This window comes from Labrus mixtus, chromosome 13 (genome assembly GCF_963584025.1).
Source record: "Labrus mixtus chromosome 13, fLabMix1.1, whole genome shotgun sequence".
Classification (NCBI taxonomy): domain Eukaryota; kingdom Metazoa; phylum Chordata; class Actinopteri; order Labriformes; family Labridae; genus Labrus; species Labrus mixtus.
This window is the reverse complement of record NC_083624.1, coordinates 10,309,091-10,329,392: the sequence shown is the minus strand read 5'-3', so window position 1 is coordinate 10,329,392 and position 20,302 is coordinate 10,309,091. Positions and strand designations below refer to the sequence as shown.

At 44.7% G+C, this 20,302-nt stretch overlaps 1 protein-coding gene across 5 annotated transcripts in view; it reads right to left on the bottom strand.

Annotated features, from left to right (window-relative positions):
- The window catches only part of akap11 (A kinase (PRKA) anchor protein 11), a 202,206-nt gene extending 182,619 nt beyond the window's left edge, over nt 1–19,587 (bottom strand). For 3 of the 5 annotated variants that reach the window (XR_009675567.1, XR_009675568.1, XM_061053646.1), the window contains exons 1-10: nt 19,542–19,587; nt 15,463–15,555; nt 14,984–15,094; nt 14,848–14,901; nt 14,543–14,674; nt 12,800–13,067; nt 8,000–12,416; nt 7,711–7,851; nt 4,478–4,564; nt 343–389 (exon numbers count right to left, since the gene is read on the bottom strand). Coding sequence is in view for 3 of the 5 variants with exons in the window: in XM_061053646.1 (XP_060909629.1) it covers nt 343–389; nt 4,478–4,564; nt 7,711–7,851; nt 8,000–12,416; nt 12,800–13,067; nt 14,543–14,674; nt 14,848–14,901; nt 14,984–15,094; nt 15,463–15,525 (5,320 nt within the window). In the remaining 2 variants the exon portion in view is untranslated. The remainder of the gene's footprint in view (nt 1–342; nt 390–4,477; nt 4,565–7,710; nt 7,852–7,999; nt 12,417–12,799; nt 13,068–14,542; nt 14,675–14,847; nt 14,902–14,983; nt 15,095–15,462; nt 15,556–19,541) is intronic. The other 2 variants (XM_061053647.1, XM_061053648.1) reach the window with 2 other exon arrangements.
- Nucleotides 19,588–20,302: the final 715 nt, after the last annotated feature.

Sequence of the window (20,302 nt, the reverse complement as noted above, 5' to 3'; positions counted from 1 at the left end):
AGCGAGTGTATGAATGAGCGTTAGTGTGGCTGAATACGAGGGCGGTCATGTACACAGCACAGTCAGCAGGAGTCGAACGGCATCCGCTCTGAATCTCCACAAACAGAAAGAGAGAGACCTCAAATTACCAGAGCGGCCTTTTCTTTCCCAACTAATCCTTCCGCTGTCCAAAAATGTGACATGCTAAAACTCTAGATTTGGGGTTTTTGTTTTGTTTGCCAAAATCGACATTTTAAGGAAAAGTCTTGTTCACAAAAACTTTTATTGGATTAGAAAACCTAGAATTACTACGGACTGCAGCTTAAGTCAAAAGGGACGTTTCAGACGGTGAGATATTCTTACCGCTGGATTCCTCTTTGACCTCCGCCTCCTTGTCTTCTGTGTTGTCACTGTGGGAGGAGAAACATCGCGCAGGTTAGTGAGAGGAGGGAGAGACGGCTGCTGCTGCACTATGATTAAAGGAAAGAGAAGCAGTGCAGGCAAAGCGACGATTTAAGAAACGCTGCAAAGGCTTGGAGATTGCAGTCAGAACAAGAACAAGACAAAAGTAGTGCATGCATGAATCCTGTGTTTCAACGCTCTTTACTAGAGAGAGATCATATCAGGTAGATGATCACAGTTCCTGTCAGGACAGATGTTTGGTTCCTGTCACCTTTTTAAAGGCCCCTAACGGTTTTGGGTGTGGCCTACACGGCTAATTCTCTTCTGTTTTATAATCCTTCACAGCCTCCGAGATCCTCCGGAGTTGGTTCTGTAAAGATGAACTGTCACATAAATAAGATTTTAATTGAACTGACTGCCTAAGGTTAAGACATTCATACCTGATGATACATCTATTCAGCGTTGCTCTTGGCTTTAAATTAAACAGATTTGAAATCGTATGATTCTTTGTTCTCTGACACATTTAGTTTCTTTCAAGATTTATTTTGGGGATTTTGTTGTAGAGACAGGACAGAGGATGGGACAGGAGAGAGAGAGAGAGAGAGAGAGAGAGAGAGAGAGAGAGAGAGAGAGAGAGAGAGAGAGAGAGAGAGAGAGAGAGAACGACATGTGGGAAAGCAGCCACAGGTCGGACCTGAACCCGGGATACCCGCCTGGTGGGCCACAGCCTCCTTACATGGAGTGCGCGTACTAACCACGAGGGTATCTCGGACATCAAACTCCTGCTTGGAGGACCATGGCCTCCGTACATGGGGCGAGGGCACTAACCACTAGGCAAGTGGACTTGAACCCGTGCTGCCCGCCTGGACGTCCACAGCCTCCTTACATGGGGCATGCGCACTAACCACTAGGACTGGACCCTAACCCTAACCAGGCTACCAGACTCGAACTCCCGCATGGAGGACCATGGACTCCATACATGGGGCGCACGTACTTACCACTAGGCTACCTGCGCCCCTTTTCAGCATATTTCTGTTCTTGCTCGTTGCTTCCTGTTTGGAATTGATTTGACTGCTCGCCGTTATCGCACAGTTTCTTTAAATGAGCGTGCTTTGTTTTCTTTTCCTCTTTCTTCACTCTAAGCTACTGCGGCCGTGTGAATGATGAAACACAAGTCTGATTATTCTTATGACTCTGATCAAAAGGATTCTCAGACACGGTGAGGGAACTACCCCGCACATTTCCAGTCAACGTTTCTTTGATTATTCCAGTACATTGACTTTCCTGCCTCAGCGTCTTTTGTCCGTTAAGACGGAGTGACTAAGAGCAAACGACTTTCCCCTCTCTGAAGATCTGCTCCATATCCATTCTGACAATTGTTCAAATATTTGCTGTGTGCTGTGCTGACACGGTAAACAGTCATTTCTGGGTTTTTATAAGATCGGTAATCTCCGTCTTGTTGACACACCGCACAGCGAGAGAGACTTGAACGAGCTCAACGACACATCGAGACAAAGGACGAGGCCTTTTTTAACGTCTTTATAAACGGGATCATAAAGCGACACTGACCACGTCGAGGCGGAGGTGAGGGAGATGAAGAACTGAGAACAAAGATGACAGCGTCAACTTCAAATCATGCAACAAGGGAAACTAGTTTAAACCAGTTTAGTCATCAAACCCACTGAGGTATTCTCTGAAGTTTGCAACGATTACCGTCGAGTCCGGAGTTTAAGTTGCACCGGTATCAAGACGCTGTCTGCTTTTGAAGGTCTCTCTAAAGTGTCTTCCTGCGTCACGATTTCAGAAAAGTCTATCAGGCTGACCTTGTGGTTACACGTCAGGCACCTGGAGCGTCTAATGGAGACTGTTGGGGGGGGGGGGGGGGGGGGGGGGGGCTCTTTTTGATCAGGAGATCGACATGTGGACTCTTCACCTGCTGAGCTCAAACTGGATCCAGACTGAACTGAAACAGAGGACTTGGTCTTGTGGTCATGTGTGACCCTGCTCTTCCTGTTTGACTTTATGTATCCTGTGCTGTTCTGTCTGTGTGTCGTTGTGCTTGTTGGGTTCTCTTGTTTGCTGAGTTTGATGTGTGTTAAAGACCCCCCTAGAGACCGGCATCACAAACCAGCGTCGGCTATAACAGCTGTTAGCGTTTGCTGCGTACCTGTCCCTCTACAAACAAACAGGAAATCACTAAATATATATGAGACAACCTTCCAGTCTCAAAAAGAGGAAGTAACTAACCTACAAACCTGACTCTGTGAGACACATGCCACCTATTGGTCAGCACTGATATTACAACCTGTGATGGTCTTCAGAGCTTAAAGACATAAGTGCTGTTATCTCACTGCCACATCAATATCTCTATGATATGATTATATATTTATAAAAGAAAGTGATTGGATAAAATAGGAAGAAATGTGTTTATTTTTTTGGCTAATTCTGTAACTACCTGAAAAATAAAACAACAGTAACTTTTCCACATTGTTGGAAGAGCTGCAACAATTAATTTTTTTCAGCTCTCAGCACTTTAATTATCACCGAAAATTTTAATCATCACCAGATAATTCTGAGATTTTTGGACTTTTTGTTCTTGGATAAAAACTTACTTACTGGCTGACCTCTTGAAGGCCTTCCGATTTAGACATTTTCCTCCTTCCTTTGTTGTTTTCTGTGTGTTTCTGTTTGGTCTTTTTGTAATGATTTTGCTCATATGTTTGATCCCTGCCGTCTCTACTGTCCTCCCTCTCTGTTTTCTCTGTTTTGTACTGTCTTGATCGTGTAACGCTCGCCGCACCTTTTGGCAAACTGTTTGGTAGATCGACCTCACAAACGGCAGACTGCCCGTCCCTTTCTGCAGACTTCAGTGAGAGTCACACCGACATGGATCGGGTCTTTATTATTCAACCTTAAAGAACACTTGTCAAATTGAGTAAGACTTAAAAGTTTCGCACCATTTCTGAACCCACTAGTTTAAGTTCATTTTAGGCGACTAGTAATGTCAACATGCAAAAACTTTCCCATCCAGTGGGAAAGTTTTTGTCACCTCAATTTTTGTGTCATCACTGATCATGTTGTCTTGAAGCTTTGGGTGCATTGTCGGTGCGTTCACACGTCTGTGGTGAGCTCTGACACCGGAGAACTGTTTGTCAAAGAGAGCTGAGTTCATGCACTCTGATGGCAGTACAACTCAGAAAACATGGACGAGGACGGCTTGTAAATGTGGCAGATTTTTGGATTTAACCTCCAACGATTGGCTTCGAGTGCATGTGGGTTAAACTGCGTCGGTACGGGCTGAAACAGAGGCTGCATGGATGATTTCATGTTCATTAATGGCTGCAGGTACTGATTAACTGTCTTCATGTTGCAGTTTGTCTCTATTCTGTAAGGGTCCATGACACCTTCAGACTAATATCTGAACCTATGGGTGGCTGTAACTTTATTAATCCCTGAGGGAAATTCTGGTTTTACACTCGGTTACTGAGAGACATGCTTCTCCCACACATAGGCCCGAATCACACACATGCACAAACAGGACCTGTGGACATGCACTAGTGGAGAGATGTCAGTGAGTGGCTGCTATGCAGGGAGCGCATCAGAGAGGTTGGGGGTCAAGGGCACCTCTCCAGCCACCAGTCCAACTTCCATACTATGCACAGGGACTTGCATAGTATGCACTGTTCAACAGCGTTAAATAAAGGATGACAACAACCACAAACATAAATGAACTCTAAAATGATTTTATAAAGCATCAAAAGGACATGCATTGAAAGATCACATGCTGACATTAACACCCACAAGCTTCCAAGCCAAGCCAAGCCAAGCGTTTCTACATTTACAGCTTCAGTGTGGTCATGCAAGGGGCTGGTGGTTCCTAGTGTGAGACAAAGTATAAATCAAACTGCCACTGTGCAATCCTGCAAATCAATTTAACGTGATAAAAAAAAGAGAAATGTTTCAGTTTTGTGCAGAGATTTTCCTCTCAGGGATCTGTGGCACGCTTTCTGTTTGCCTCACTTTCACTTTGTCTCATTCTAGTTGAACCCCCCACGTCTCACAGACGGTTAGCCGTGTCAAGCAGCTGCAGACCAACCTGTCAGAGGGAGAGAAGGACATGCGCTCCTCACACGCCTCCCCCTCCAGGCCCAGACTGCTCCAGCTACTGCTGTTCCCATTGCTGCTGGAGAGAGAAGGCAGGTAACGCACCACTGTAACACTGCAGCGAACAGCATAAAGTAACATTTAAAACATTTCATGTGTTCTGAACTTAATACAAGTATTATAACTTTAATAAGATTTGTTAACTTTTTCCTAATCATATATTTTAAGTTTTGAGTAAGCAGTTATGCTTTAAACTTGATAACCAGGATGTCAAAGCTTTGTGGAATAGACTGAAGTTTTAAAACAGCTTTGGGAAGATTCAGAATTTCTTTATCTTTTAAAGGTCACATATTCTGCTAAATGAACGTCACCATGTTTTTCTAACACTAATATATGTCTCTAGTCTGTCTACAAACCCCCCCAATGATGAGAAAAGTCCATCCTCTCTGTCTTCTGCCAGCTCCACTTTTCAGAAAATGTGTGCTCAAACAGGCCGTTTGGAGATTTTCCCTTCATGACATCACAAAGGGCAGTAACCCCTCCCTCAGGTGGGTGACACTCCCACAGCTAGGTGTTTGTTCTGCCCTCTGAGTCTGCATTCTTTACCAGAGCAGTCATTTAAACTTTTGCACAATTCTATTTTATCCCCACGATGGTTATTTGACTTTAACAAGCTGGCACAGAAATGTGTTTGCTTGAGATGCATTTCTTATTTCATTTCCAACCTAAGCACTCTTAGTCAAGGTAACTTATTGTAATACATTTTTTTTATTTTTCTCAACAAAGTAAAATGTATAGCCCCTCCCTCACTTTATGAAATAACAATCCTGAATTTGGTGGAAACATTTTCTGTATATCAGAAAGACTAACTTTTGCTTTAGTGTTGAAGATACATTCCTCATGTGTCCTGTTTTAGGAAAATGGTGCTCAGAGTTTTGAACCCACACGTGTCTACATTTAATCTCTTCTTTATTTTATAAAAATGGTTGTTTGACACCAGATGTTTCAGGATGTTTTTAAACAGGTAATTATTCTTGTCCTGTCGGTGTTTATTGCTTTTTTTGCTTTGTTTCTTTTTTAGCTAACTTTTGAACTTTTTGCTGTGGAGAACAGAGCTGTGGACGTAATAAACACTTTCTTCCCACTTGCTGTAATGACCTTATCTATCATGAAGCTTCAACAAACATGACTCAGATTGATGACCAATTCTGGCACTGGGAATAATCCTCTAAATGCCAGGTGACGTTCAAAACAGAGGCGGATGCACATTATTCCTCCTTGAATCCCACTGATTCACTTCTAATTTGTTGATAGAGACAATTTGTTGCCAAAGCCGTATAATGTGAGATCATTACGTTCTTGTCCTCACGTAATCCCCGCTAATGCTGCGGGTTCCAACAGGACAACCGGCTGGCAACAGCAGCACAACAACACACACACTCTCTGAGTAAATAGTCAATAATTAGCGTGCTGGCTGGAACCTGCACACTGTGGCGTGTAGGGAAGAACGTTTCTGATATCTAAAAATACCTCCTTTAATCTGCATCACCACAGCTGCAGCTTTCTCCCTGCGGTTTCACTAAATGACACCTGGTGAGAGCTTGTTCATTTGGTCCGTCATCACGCTCCGTGAGATAACAAACCCCCTGAAGGTGATTCTTTTTTCTTCCTTTCGTTGTTTTCCGTTCGCATAGCGGAGATGGTTTTTCATAAGACGGTCTAATGAATTACACATGGTGGACTTTGTTCCTGCAGAAAGACCGCCTCAAGTGCAGAGAGCCGTCAAAGACACACCTTTAGAAAATATTATGATACATTAACTTGGCCCTCGTGGCTAAAATAACTAGCTGCTAACACATTGTGTTCTCTCACTACCTTGGGAAAGAATTTCAAATGTTGTCAGTTTCGCTTCCATAAAGATAACAGAGATTTCCAGAAATGTCAACAACCTGATTTCCAGACAGCGGAGACTTGTATGAGTCCATGTCCCTTAGAAGACAAGACAGCCAGATTCAAAAACAGGCTCCCACCCTCTTTTTCTTGATCCGATATCCATCCACGGAGAGAGAGGGCCAGCTATGTCACAACGACTAGATCGTCTTTATGTGGTGAAACTCAGAAAAAAATAACCTTTGACAACATCCCCCACATATAATGCAACACAAATTGCATTCTGGCAGTAAAGCCTAAATGACCCAAACCAGAACCACACACTGTGACCTGTGCTGACCTTGAAACTCTGTTTATAGGGGGTCCAGCTATAGCCATGAAAGAGTCTTTTAAAAGTAACAAATTGAATCATGAATTATGTTCTATGCTGTCTTGTAAAAGTATTTTGTGGTGGATCTTGTAAATATGTCATAAAAGGGATTTGCAGCTGCCACCTGTTGTTACCATCATTTCCAAAAGCCAACCACGGTTTTCAAGCTGACATGGTTTGTGGTAAACAGCAGGAAATGTCATAAAACCTACCTAAAACCTGAGCCTCATTCCTGTTTGTAAAATTATCTGTGTACAAACCAACAGGAAAAATAAGCAAAAAACCACTGAAATTTAAATTAGTCGATGTTTGAAAAAGCCACAGTCAGCGCACTCAAATAGTCATGTCGTAAAATAAATGTTATTTTGGTAAGGTTTAGTATGATTCTGTGCAGAAAATTAAGAACAGAGTTCATATTGGTGTTATCAGTGTAACAGTACCCATGAGAGCATTTGCATGACCCTTAGGCTCCGTGTCCACCTAGCTTTTTCCTCCGGGCAGAAAAGCACTGGCTGTGCGACCGGGAGTGTTTGCATGTCGCGTGAGAAAAAAAAAAAGCTCTGCACATCCGTTCTGTAGCTATGACAACAGGCTGTTGACAACGGCCACTGTATGACTGACACTGCTCCTTTAAATTTTACTGTATGTTTTTTTATTTTATTTCATTTATTTCCCGATCAGACACGGAGCAAAGAGGATGCGGGTACAAGAAACGATCGATAAGCAGCAAAATACAGGAATTGTACATTTTGAAAAAAAGCGGCTTGTAAAAAAAAGTTGTGGGTGCTTTTTCTCCAGGGTGGACGCCTGTTGCTGAGAATGCTCTCCCTTCATTGAAAACAATTGAAATGTTGGAAACGCTAGGTGGACACAGGGCCTAACATAACTTTATCAGACAAATGAAGTGCTCTAAAGATCAGAGGACATTTGGACTCTTGTATATGAGACAGTAGGTGGTTGTATACCTGTCACTGAGGTGGAGGAAGCTGCTGTTGTCGTCCAGGTGCTCATCCTCAAAGCTCAGGTTGGACCAGCTGCCTAAACTGTCATCGCCTACACTCAGCTGCTGGGACACCGACGACTCAGTGGCTTCCCTGCCTGGAAAGCTAAACGCACAGAGAGATGGAGGTAGAGAAGTTGTTTTTGTAGATGTACCGATACAATCAGTATAAAGTCAAATAAACTAAGTGGATAAATGGTAAGGTAGGGATAGATCACACAAACATAAGCACTTGTATAAATCTTGGTGTGTACCTGTTGTTGGCAGTCTGGCAGACATTGGACAGGGCTGATGTCATGATCTCAGCAGTCAGGCTCTCAGCGAAGCTCGCTCCATCATGGCCGATGCCACTGTCCGCATTAAGGCTGGTGTTGCTAAGCTCACGTTTTGCCGTCTCCATTGCTATGGACACCATCCCCTCTGCAAATGCCGCCCTATGGTCCAGGTCAATGTGGATCTTGGGAATCTCCAAGCCAGAGAGACGCTCAGCCCTCGCCTCGAGTTCTGACCCCCTTTTCCTCCTCTGTAACACAGGCTGGTGGTGGTGCCGGCAAGGTTTGGTGCAGTATGGGCACTCGTGGATCAGGCAATACCGACATGTCCTTTCCACATGGGCTTGCCCCAGTGATGGTCCCTCAGACAACCTCTGGGTGTGGGAGTGTCGGTCATGTCCTTGGGTCATTGGGTTCTCTCGGGATGAATATCCAACTGAGGCCATGCTCATCTGCAGAGTGTCATCAACTATTTTCCTGGCATAATGCTCAATAACCTGCATCACCCGACCCTTATAGCCCCCATCATACAGGCTTCCTGTACTATGATAATGATGCTTGCTTTTACCCTCCTTGGACAATAGGGGACAAGAGAAGGAGTTCCTGATGAGATCCTCTGCCATGTCTTCGAGTTTGGATTTCTTATAAAGACAGGAGTCAGTGAGAGACTTTGGCAGTCGCACAGAGGAACGATGCAGCTTATGTGTGACATCACAGGTGATATTGTACGCTAAAGACTCTGCAAAGTTGACCAGATCCGAATACTCCCTCTGACTCTTCTCTTCAGGGTTGCTGCAACTACACTGAGCGTCCTCGCCTGAAGGACGAACGACTGACTCAACTTTCTCTTTGGTCAACGAGGGCTCACTACTAGAAGTTTTCCATTCATCTGGCAGGGAGTGGGAGGAGTGAAGGCGGTTGGTAGAAGATCTCTTCTTGACCTTGCGACTTGCATGAGCCAAGCCAAGTTTAATGGAACGGTATGCCAAGCGACTTGCATACTGATCAAGGACCAGCTCCCTACTGCCTCCCTCCTTTTTCAGTACCCTGATGAGGTAGCCGGCATATTCATCAGTCACACTCTCACAGCTAGGATACTCTGAGGACATGCCAGAGCTGGAGCTGGAGATCATGCTTGAAGTGGATGTTGGAGACCGCAAGACTGAGGCTATCAAGTCATTAGACCATTGCTCAGCCAGCCTTCCTACCTTTGAGTTTATGTTCTGGTCAGTACTGGGTGGAGAAAGATGGCCGAGGTGGTGATGAGAACATTCAGAGTTAGATCTGTCAGAGCTATGTCTCCTGAGAGTTCTGTGATATGGACACTGCTGTGCAGAGCTCACCATCCTCTTCACATCATTGATGACCTCTCCTGCTACCTCCCCTGCATATACCCACAAGGTGTTCAGGGTCTGCTCTGAGAACTGAGCCACACTGTCTCTCCTTCTCTCACTGCCCTTATTCATTTCTCCATCCTCCACTGCCCCTTCCAGGTTGTCCATCTCTGTTGCCATAGAGACAATGTGACAAGCCAATCGCTCAGCGTAGTGAAGAGCTTCCTTGTTGGACATTCTGCGAGTCGACTGGGCTAGTTCATGACGGCCACGCTCTTTATCTAAAGTCCTGTCAGCGCCGCCAACACCAACCTCTTCTGCCACTTCTTCCTCCTCTTCTTCCTCATTTCCATCTGCCTCCTCAGAGAGAGACCTCATCAATTTGAGCATGAACTCATCCTTGTCTGCCTCATGGGGGATGTCTTTTGGGCCAGGGTCAGGCTCCGGCTGCTGGTGAGGGGTGGGCGGAGGAGTAGCAGGGGAAAATTCCTTAGCCAGCTTAGTTTTGAGCTTCTTAGAGAACTGTTTTATCTGTTTTTCTTTAGACACCTCACTGGGTTGCTGAGGAGTAGAAGGAGGAGGGCCAGGAGTCCCACCGGATTTTTGACCGGAACTGGGAGCTGAGTCATCCACAGGAACAGATATCCTCCTTTGTGCCATCATCTCTGTACCCGGTACATCCAGAGTATCCATCAGCACATGGTGGGCTTCAGCCACACCTCTGCTTCTGGGGTTATACTCACAGCTGACTCTCCCCTGACTTTGACAGCCTGTCTGAAAGGAAATGTGAGGAACGCTTAGGTCTGCTGCTTGCTCAACAGGCACTCCTTTCCGAACATTCCCAGAATCTCTGCAGTCAAAGCTAAAACCCTCCCTTGAAACTCCCTGATTTGGAGGGGAATCTGGCTCCTCAAAACTAATGTTTTCATGTTTAGAGGCAGAGTCCCGTCGGCTTCCCATTGTCTTTGTGAAAAAATCTGCACATTCACCAAAACTTTTTTTCATTTTAGAGGAAGTTATTAGTTCGCAGGCCTCAGTCACTATCATATCCACCATGTTGCCAGAGAAGTTTTGGAAGTTGGACTTTCCTTGGGAGGGGTCCCCTCCAGGAATGGGGGTTTGAGTTCCATGACTGTAAAGGTTAGTTTGAGTGGATGTAGCTGTGTCAGAGGAAGATACAGTGACCCTTGTGTGGCTCGATTGTTGGGTATCAGACAAGCTAGACGTATACTGACAGATCTCCTCAGGGTCCTGGAGTTGGTTGAGGGCTTGGCCTGCCTGAGGCACAGGAATACAGCTGGCCATGCCTGATACAGTGAACAGGGCTTTCTTCACTGTGCATGAAGCATCCTCTCCTGAGGTTCCTGCAGAGCTAGAACTTAACACCTGCTGGTTAGTAAAGGTGCTACTAGTGAGAGTGCTATTGTTCTCTGCATTGACGTAACAGACGTTGTCCAGAGACACACTAATAGCTGCTTGGCTAGTGAAGGCAACATCAGCTTGAGAGAGCTCTATAAAGGCCTCCTGAATAACAGACTCAGACAAGTCTGAGGCGTATGAGGAAACAACCTCCTCCTCTTCCTCTTCTTCTTGCCCCTGGCCAAAGGACCAATCACTTGGGGTGCGAGGGGTCGAAGGATGGGAGAACTGACACACCTCCATTATGCCTTCAAACACCAGCTCTTCAGCCAGATCAGCAGCAAAACGTGTAACTGTGTTGTGGAAAATCTGCTTTTTCACTGTCAAGAACTCCTTCAGTGCCCCAGACACAGCCTCTCCAACCAGAAAACCGGCTAATCCATTGATAGCCCGTTCTTTCAACACATAAGCGTGGCGCATGCCTATCTCATGGAAGGCCATTTGGAACACAGAGGATGTGAGCCTGGCAGCGAGATGACACAAGGTGGTGGTGCAAGAGGAAACACCTTTCTGAATATCTCTTAAGGCGCTTCCCAAGCTTATTTCCACCAGGTCAGTTGCAAACCTCTGAATACCATCTTTCAAAGACTGGGACTTCTTTTCTAGCTTGGCCACTGTTACAGTCTCTTGTATTTCTGAGAGCTTCATCACGAAGCCAGAAGGGTTCTGGAATTCCTTGTGACAGACACAGCTGAGATTCTTGTTGTCACTGATGTCAACAGCAGACTGGTAGCCACACACAGATCCAAGAATTTCTTTGGAAAGACTGTTGGCAAAGTCTGAGTAGGTCTTATACAGCGAGCAGAGACCCTGGGGTTTACGTAGCTCCGAGCTGTCCTGTCCTTCTTCATCTGTCTTCCAGAAGTATTCCAGAGGTCCACCGGAGTCCACCAAAGGGCTGAAGGCCGAGGAGCTGACAGGGCTGAAGAGTGGACCGCCATTCTCGTCAGAAGGGGTCTGCATTGGTCGGGGGGAGTCAGGCACCTCAGAGTGAGGTGAGTAAGGAGAGCCTGGTTTCAGAGGAGTAGGTTTTTTGACATTGGCTGGTAGAGTAGGCTGGTCAAAGCGGTGAGGATTCATACCCTTGGTTGAGCAGCCCCTGGAAATATATTTACATGCTGACCCACTGGAGCTAGAATCAGATTTTTTCTGTGTTGTTGGGGCACTGATACCATCCAGAGGCAGCGTGAGAGTGCAGCTCTCAGAGCTCAGTTCCTCCAGGTCATCAAACTGGTCAAAGCTGTCAAAGAATTCACTGACCTCTGAGTCTGAGTCTTCCACTCGCTCTCTCGGCCCCCCTGGCACCTGGGGGATGTCCAGCTTTGCCAGCAGGCTTTTCTGGTACCCCACCTCATCTAGGAAAATGATTGGGCTGGGGCTGGAGCAATCCGACTCTTCCGATTCACTGACATGAACCAAGGGCGACGGGAGACGAGCTCCAGGACTGCAGTAAGTCCACTGGGATTCCATGCCTGATGTTGACCTCTGTACTGTCACAGATACTTCGGGACCTGATTTATGTTTGGCAGAATACTTCTTTGAAGATGAGCCTATGATAACACGGGAGCCTGATAATTCCTTTTTCCTCTTGTGGGCAGGGACTGTCTGTGATGCAACATCGCGCTTTTTAAAATGGCGAAAGGAAGCTGCAGATGTGGAAGGAGAGAGGGGAGACAACGGATTAAATACAAGAGGGGTTAAAGGGTAAATATTAGCAAAAATAATATACCAGAAAGCTGATAAACAAAAGCTGATGAATTGTGCATACATCTAGGAAAACATCTGAAAAAAAGTCCATATTTACTTCAAAGTATCTTAAAGCGCTCAATAGCAATAAACCTATAAAGTTTCTACTCATGCTACATTAAAATTAGAATTTTGCACAAATGATGATGGTTGATTAAACAGAGATAAAGGGCACAATAAAGGTCTCCATTTTAGCTTTTGTTCCAATGACGGAATCACATTTTTATCCACAAAATAGACCAGAGGCTACTACATGCCACTTCACATTAGATGTTAAACCTACTGGAGGGATTGTCTCCAGTGTCATCCTCCTCCAGATGCTCCAGGGCTGTGACAAAGTCGTCCTCGATGGATGACACCGACTGGTTGGTGTCGTCCTCCTCAGGCTGACTGGGCTCAGCTGTGCCCCTCTGAAGAGCCTGAAGCTCCAGAGCATAGCGGACGCCTGCCATGTAGCATCCCAGCAAGCCCACCAAAGATGCTACACTGGCCTGAGGGTAGACACTAGTGCTGGGATTATGCCTCAGCACGCAAACAGCCTTTAACCAACACTGAAGGAGGAGGAGGAGGAGGTGATGAAGGAAAGATAAAAGAAAAGAAAGAGAGGGGAGAGAGAGGTACTTTAAGTTAAGCCTGGTGCAATTTATTTAAGGAAATAAGGAAAGGAAATTACAGCTCACATCTTTAACCAGATCAGAGGGTATGACATGTCTAAGCATTTATGAACTGGATTCCCTTGGAACAAAACCAACTGATCTAAAAGACTTTGCAAATAAGGCCGAATTCACACAGGAATCTTCTTATCCTAATCTGACCGGAGGGATGAGGAGGAGGAGGGCTGGAAATGTTTTGTTTTCTCTGAACTCTGAATGTGAAGAACAGAGAATTACTCAGTGCACATCCAGTCTGCCATGCAGATAAGTGGGAGGTCTCACTGTCTGAAGCGGACGACAAAAACCACAGAGTGCGCTCCGGGGCCTGTGTGAACCCAAACACGGCAAACAGGACCAGGAAGGACAATCATGGGCTGCAAAAACAAAATATCTGTCCGTCCAACCCACCTGCATTTCTTCAAAAACATGCGAGAGGCTTGCTATGACTGGCTACATGGAGAACAGACAACAAAAATGAGGCAACTCAAACAGGGTCTGATTTTTACCAATGGCTATAAACTCTGTGAAAATGCATCACCCAATCACAGACACGGACGCTCCATGTTTACATAATCTATTAGGCCTGATTTGAAATAAAGATTAGGTTAACTTGAGCCTTCACACATTCTGCAGCAGAGAGGTACAGTATGGCTCCTGTGGCTCTTTTGGTAACCATTTTGAACTCTTCCTCTGGATGTGTTGGCACCATCTCATTGTTGATTTGAAATCAAAACCGTCACATCAGGATCATAACTTAAGTCACCTTTAGGCTGTACAGACCTTACGGACATGAAGCTTTTGGGAATATTTCTGAACGGACCAATGTGCGGACCTTTCCATTTCTTCTGCAGTTCTTATCTTTTTTCTCCTGCGCCTGTATGCAATTTACTCGGATGTGCGCACACTAGTCTTTATTCGCCTTTGAGAATATTCAGGGTGCTGGGCAGACTGAGGAAGAAGATAGGCTAGGAGATAGGATAGGTACAAAGATGATCATCTGAAGATGACCTCTAAATGTCAAAATGTTGTGACTGTAATTAATAAAAACGTACTGTGCCGTTTGAGCGAGTGTGTGGGCATATCTTCTTCCTCAATATTCCAAATACAGACATCATAATGAGCAAAAACGCGACTGAAGACAGCGGTTAAAAAGTTAAAACTAGAATAATTAAATATTTTATATAACTTTTAAAGTGTACAGAAATGATTTGACCTGCTTTCTACATTCAGAAAAACAACATGTTGTTTAAGTTAGTTGAAAATAAATGTTTGCATGTATTTTTGGGAATTCTTCAAAGAAAATAACTTTGCTCTTTTTCTTAATTCTAGTTTTCTCTGCCCTCAACATGCAAAATTCCTGGTCTAGCACCTACCTGTGGCCCGGCGTCCTTGTAGTCTGCCAGCCTGCGGGAGTCTTTGAGCAGCAGGACCTCGTCGTTCTTCAGGCCGTGAACGTGGAGGGACCTGAGCAGCTCACACAGTCCTGCTGGAAGTGATGACAGAGCCTGGAGGAGAGCGAGACACAAAAGTACATTAGCTCCAAGATCAAACAGTAAATTACAAAACCTAACAATCCTCATCCTTTAAATCCCAAAAATATGACGTTAAGTTTATCACAAGCACCTCTTACTTAGATCTGATAACTTACAGTATAGGAGAGGGAATCTAAAGAACTTACCAGCTGGGTGACATCTTCTCCTTCACACTGACCAGGCAGACACACAAAATGAATCTGAAAGAGCACACAAGACAGTCAGTGTCCAGGTGTCTGATGCTAGCACGGGTTAGCTCGGCCTGTTTCTAACGGGACAAACCTCGGTCAGTCTTGTAGCGTCTCTGGTCGGCAGCTCCAGGCCCACACTGCATAACTCCTTCCTGTTCCTGAAGAGGCTCTTCACACACTGCGCACCGGTGTCACGCACCGTCTGCAAACACACATGCACTGTTTTTTAAGGCTAATTTTATATATTGCAGTATCATGTTGTCATGTTGATGCACAGTGACAAAATTTAAATTTAAATTAAATTTTGCACACTTTCTAGCCGACCTCACTGCTAGACCTGACCTGGTATCTGATGTCTAATCATGATTTAGTTAGCGCATGTTTTCATTGATGCATCCGATGTATGAAATGTGAAAAAGCATCGTCTTTTGCAATGTGTTTATTGTATGTTAATATTAAGATGACTGTAACAATGTGACTACTTGTGCTGCAATCCTTTCAAAGTAAACAGGGTTCTATACAGAAGATTGTTGCAGAATAAAGTGCAGAGTCCCTGCAGTGCAGACACACCTCTTTCCGAACTGTCGCCCTCGTCCTCAATGGGACTCCTCTAATACGTGCACACGCATCCATCGCAGCAGAGGTGGCTGACCGGCCGCTCACCTGGAGAAAAAGAAGGTGCCGGAGAGAGGGAAGAGTGGAAATGACAGCGTTACTGACGAGGCACAAAGTCAAAGTCAAAGCGACCAGAGAGACTAAAAATATCAGACTCATATTGTTGCCTTCAGACCCACAGCAGAGTCTTTTCGTCTGTGACTCACGAGGTGGAACAAAAACAGAAGGGTTCAATGTGTGACCTTTATTGTCCATACGTGCTACTCAACTGTGTCAGCCCCAACCGCAGCAACCACGGCATGAAAGTGTTACAGCTATTAGAAAAAAAAAAAAAAAAAAAGTGATGTCACACAACCGCTTTGTTTCCTGATGCACACCTATGTACCAAAATAAGGAGAAAATTCAAAAAAAGGGATACATTACTGTCCCTGTGATATTCAGTAATTCAGAGAACCAAGAGGCTCCAGCCTGGGAATCTCACAACTCTGAACTTTTTTGGGTTTTTTTTTTGCTCTGCATTTTTCAGATTGTGCAGCTGACCTTGTAGACCAATGTCTCCTTCAAAAGCCGTGTGAAACTAACATGAGTCAGGATCTCTAAAGAAGGCCTAGACTTGTCCTGGTGGTGAGGATAAGCTCGAGTAGGCCGAGCTTCTTTGATATTCTTTAAACAGTCAGGCCTGCATCAACGATCAAACAGAGGGGCAGGAGAACAGGGGTGTGTGTGCGCTGAGCAGGGGAAACACACTCGGTAAGCAGCATGAGAGAGCGGCTAAAGGAGGCAAAATATTTACAGTGTACAAGAAGGGAAAAGTTTCCCAAGAAATCCAAGCCTCTCCTTTGAGGTGCCGTCCAAAGCGGCTAGTTGAGTCTAGACCCGGGGCAGGCGGGCGGTCCTATTGATCAGCCCATCCTGCATCCTGAGAACCTCCAGGGGCAGACTGCATGCCACCGGCTTCCTTCTGCAGCACCAGGACCTCCGAGCTTCTCACGGGCGCTCTGGTGGGCTACAAAAACAACACGGCCGGCCACCGCTGCTGACCTCAAGTATGCAATCACAAGCAAAGCAGGAACAATGATGACTGTTATCTCTTGAACAGAGCTGAACATTATTAAAATAGTTGGTAAACCAGCTCTTTAAGCCGGGGGATGTGTCATGCTTGGCGAACACAGTAAGCTCACAGTGAAGGGCTCGGGGGATAAAAAAAGATACAAGATGAAAAAACTCTGAGCATGTTTTAGATTTTAGGTGGCTACAACTAGGGCCCGAGCGATACGGCAATATCGATATTAGGGAGGGGAAGCCCTCAAACTAACAGTCATGTTTATTCAAATGTACAATACAAAGTCATCATTATCACATTTCTTCTCATACCCCGCAGCTCTAACTCGTGGTACAGTTCCAGATAATTACCCGACGCGGCCTGCATCATCAGCTTCTGCATCTTATGTGGTCACACAAATGCCTCAGGTACTCCGCATTAGTCATGTTCTGGAAACACTGCGATTTTGAGTATTTAAGTTGGTGCTTGAACAAAACCTCCGACGCTGATTCATAAAGACAATTTTCACCGTTTGGAGCCACAAAGATGCAGCGGAAGGACTCTGAGGTGACTTAGTGATCATGTTGGAGGGCACAGGAAGAAGGGGGAAAAAAAAACAAAAAAAAAAACACTGAGTCAAGGGCAGAAACTGTGTCGACTGAAATGGTGTCGGGTTGGGAGTCGATGTGGGAACATTTTCTGAGCAGGAGTGCAGGTAGCAGGAGGGACAGATCGACAGAGACTGGGAGAGAATGACTGCTCTCTTATCAGGCTCAGGTGACCACCGTGATGCTCTCAGGTGACAGACAAGTGAACACAACATTAAAGGGAATATCCACTATTATAAAAACCTCTACGGTCGAGGGCTGGATCCACAGAGAGACCATTTTACGAGCTTGGAATAATTTGAAATAAATCAACAATGTAACTAGGGGCGGCGGTAAACTCAGTCTGTGAGGACTTGGATTGGGAACCAGAGGGTCGCTGGCTCAAGTCCTGGAAATTGGTCTGGTAGCTGGGAGAGATTCCAGATCACCTCCTGAGCACTGCAGAGGTGCCCTTGAGCAAGGCACCCCCCCCGCCCCCACCACCTCAGGAGCGCTCCCTGTGTGCAGCCCCCCCTCACTCTGACATCTCTCCATCAGTGCATGTCCACAGGATCCTGTTTGTGCAATGTGTGTGTGTGTGTGCAGCATGTTCAACAACAGAGTGTGAACGTTGAATTTCCCCTTGTGGGATTAATAAAGTATCTCTTCTTCTTCTTTTAACTGATCTGAAAGTATTCAAGCGAAAACCGCGGTCTGTCCTTGTTGCAGACTTCTATTAAAGCATTTTTCACAGCAGATTCCCTGCAGGAAAGGCGTGTAATAGCTAGCTAGCGTGCTGACAAAATGAATGCTGAGCTATGACTGCGTGACATCGAACGTGCATGCCGATACCACAAAACGATCAGTTAATCCAATTTGACATTTTTCTTACATGTTTTTGCTTTCTCTACTGTGAGGGGAAATATATTGTACAGAAATGTTCTGCTGTTTTTGCATCGCCTCGACAGACTTTAAAGTCATCATGTGCAGGGTTTGTATCTATAGTAGTCATCGCTGTTTGTAACACAACATCTGAAGTTGTCAAATATAGTATGCTTAAAAAAAAAAAAATAACAGTATGTCCTTTTACGTCTGGTTGCTTTTTGCGGCACGCAGGACAGCGTGCTTCTCGGGCTGCTCTGACCCACAATCCTTTGCACAACAGGGGGTACATCACATCAATAGAGTCTCCAATAGGTCATACAGATGGCTGCAGACTGCCATGGATGTGAAAGACAATAAATTAGCAGGGATTAGTAGGTTCAACGACGGCTCATCTGGAAATGGTGTTGCAAGAACCGACGTCAGAAGCAATTTAATGCAGACATCGAGTACAACTCAATACTGATCAGATAAGAGGTTTTTTTTTTTTTAATTGGATAGAAGAAGTCACCCGTTGGACAAACTCTGACTTACTTTCATCGTCAAACATGAGAGAAAAAGTCGACATCGTGGGAGTCCTACACCAAAATAAAAGTCATTAAACAAATGTTGGCACGGTATCGAAATCGTCCCTTATTTTTAGGGCTGTAAAGATTAATCGTGAAATACTGCAAGAAGACAGGGAACCACACAAACAGCACGACCAACATGATGCAGCATTTAATCCACACCACAATCAAAAAGGTCAAACCACACTGACAAGGAACCTTTTTCAACTCATCAGAATCGTACCTTGAACCCAGCGTCGTGAATCGTATCGTGAGTTGATTAAATTGTTACATCTCTACTTATTTTTCCCAATCGGTGCAAAAAAAAAAAAGCCATTTCCTGCATAAAATAATAATATCGCCACTAAAATGTATGCAAAGAAGACAAAAAAAACTGATACCTGAATCAGTTTTCATCATGGTAAATGTCAGAAGAGTCCTTGTTGCTATTGACAACGTCATGTGAAAAGTTGCAGCTGCATGCTTATCCTCTACATTTCAGTGTTTGTTTACCATTTTAAGGCCACTGAAAACCAGACAACCTCTTCTGCCTTATGGGGCTGGTACCCGCAGCAGAGGCAGAGGCACAAGCAGGCCACAGACTGGATGCTGATGTTGATTCACGACTCAATGCAATCATTTCCGAAACAGAGCAACTGTTACCTAACTGGCTAGTCGCAGCAGCCATTCAAAAAAACGAGCATCTCATTTCATAACAACGCGTCTGAAAACAGTCAACGTGAATAAACGAAATCGTCCACCTCGATAGTTGATATGCTGTCAATCACAGAGCTAACAGCAGCAGAACCAGGCCGCGGGCTGCTCGATCTGTAATGTCACCTTATTGTCGTGAATTAGGATCTAGCCAACAAGCTTACACATTAAGGTAGATTAAAATACGACAAATATCAATATATAGTCATTTTCAGTGTATTCCAAACACATTTGTTCCCCTTTATAGAGTCATTTTTTTACCTCCCAGCTCAGTGTCGGACTCCAGCAGCGATGACGGTAGCCGCTGTGTTTGATGAGAAGTCCGAGAACGATTCGTCCGTTTGGAACAACTCTTCTTCAAGCGCGCTCGCAAACGAGTCGGCATCGGCGGTTCTAGTCTGTTGGCGCCCTAGGCAAAAAAAAATCATTTGGGGGGCCCCTTCAAACAGACAATTATGCTCTCAGCGTTTAGCCTACTCCTCTTTTCCCCCTTTTTTCGATAATTCTTAATAATTTTCCTTCTGTGACCTTCTTTGTCAAACATTGGTTTTCACAGGAATATTGCATGTGACCCTTAGCAGAGCAACTAGAGTCAAAGGGCCTCATTCACTAACAAATATGTGCTTAAACCGTGTGTACGGACGTTTGAAGCACAAATCTGGGATTCATCAATATATCCTTACTTGAATTTATTCTTACTCTGCGAACAAAAATAGAACTTCCTCAGACCATGCGTACGCACAAAGGATTGACCAGCTTTCTCAGAAAATGTTAACACACACTCTTTTAACTAAATGCATGACATATTAAAAAAAATGTTGAATGTTGAAAAGACAAGCATTAAAAATGTGAATTTACTAATGCATTGACTAAATGTATTAAATAATCATGAAATGTTCGCCTTATCATCCTTTAATCTAAAATCTTAAATTTAATCGTCGACCACTCCCACTAATATTGCTATGAAATATCGCATTTGTAACCAAAACCAGCTGATTAATTGGAGCCTATTTAAGAGCATG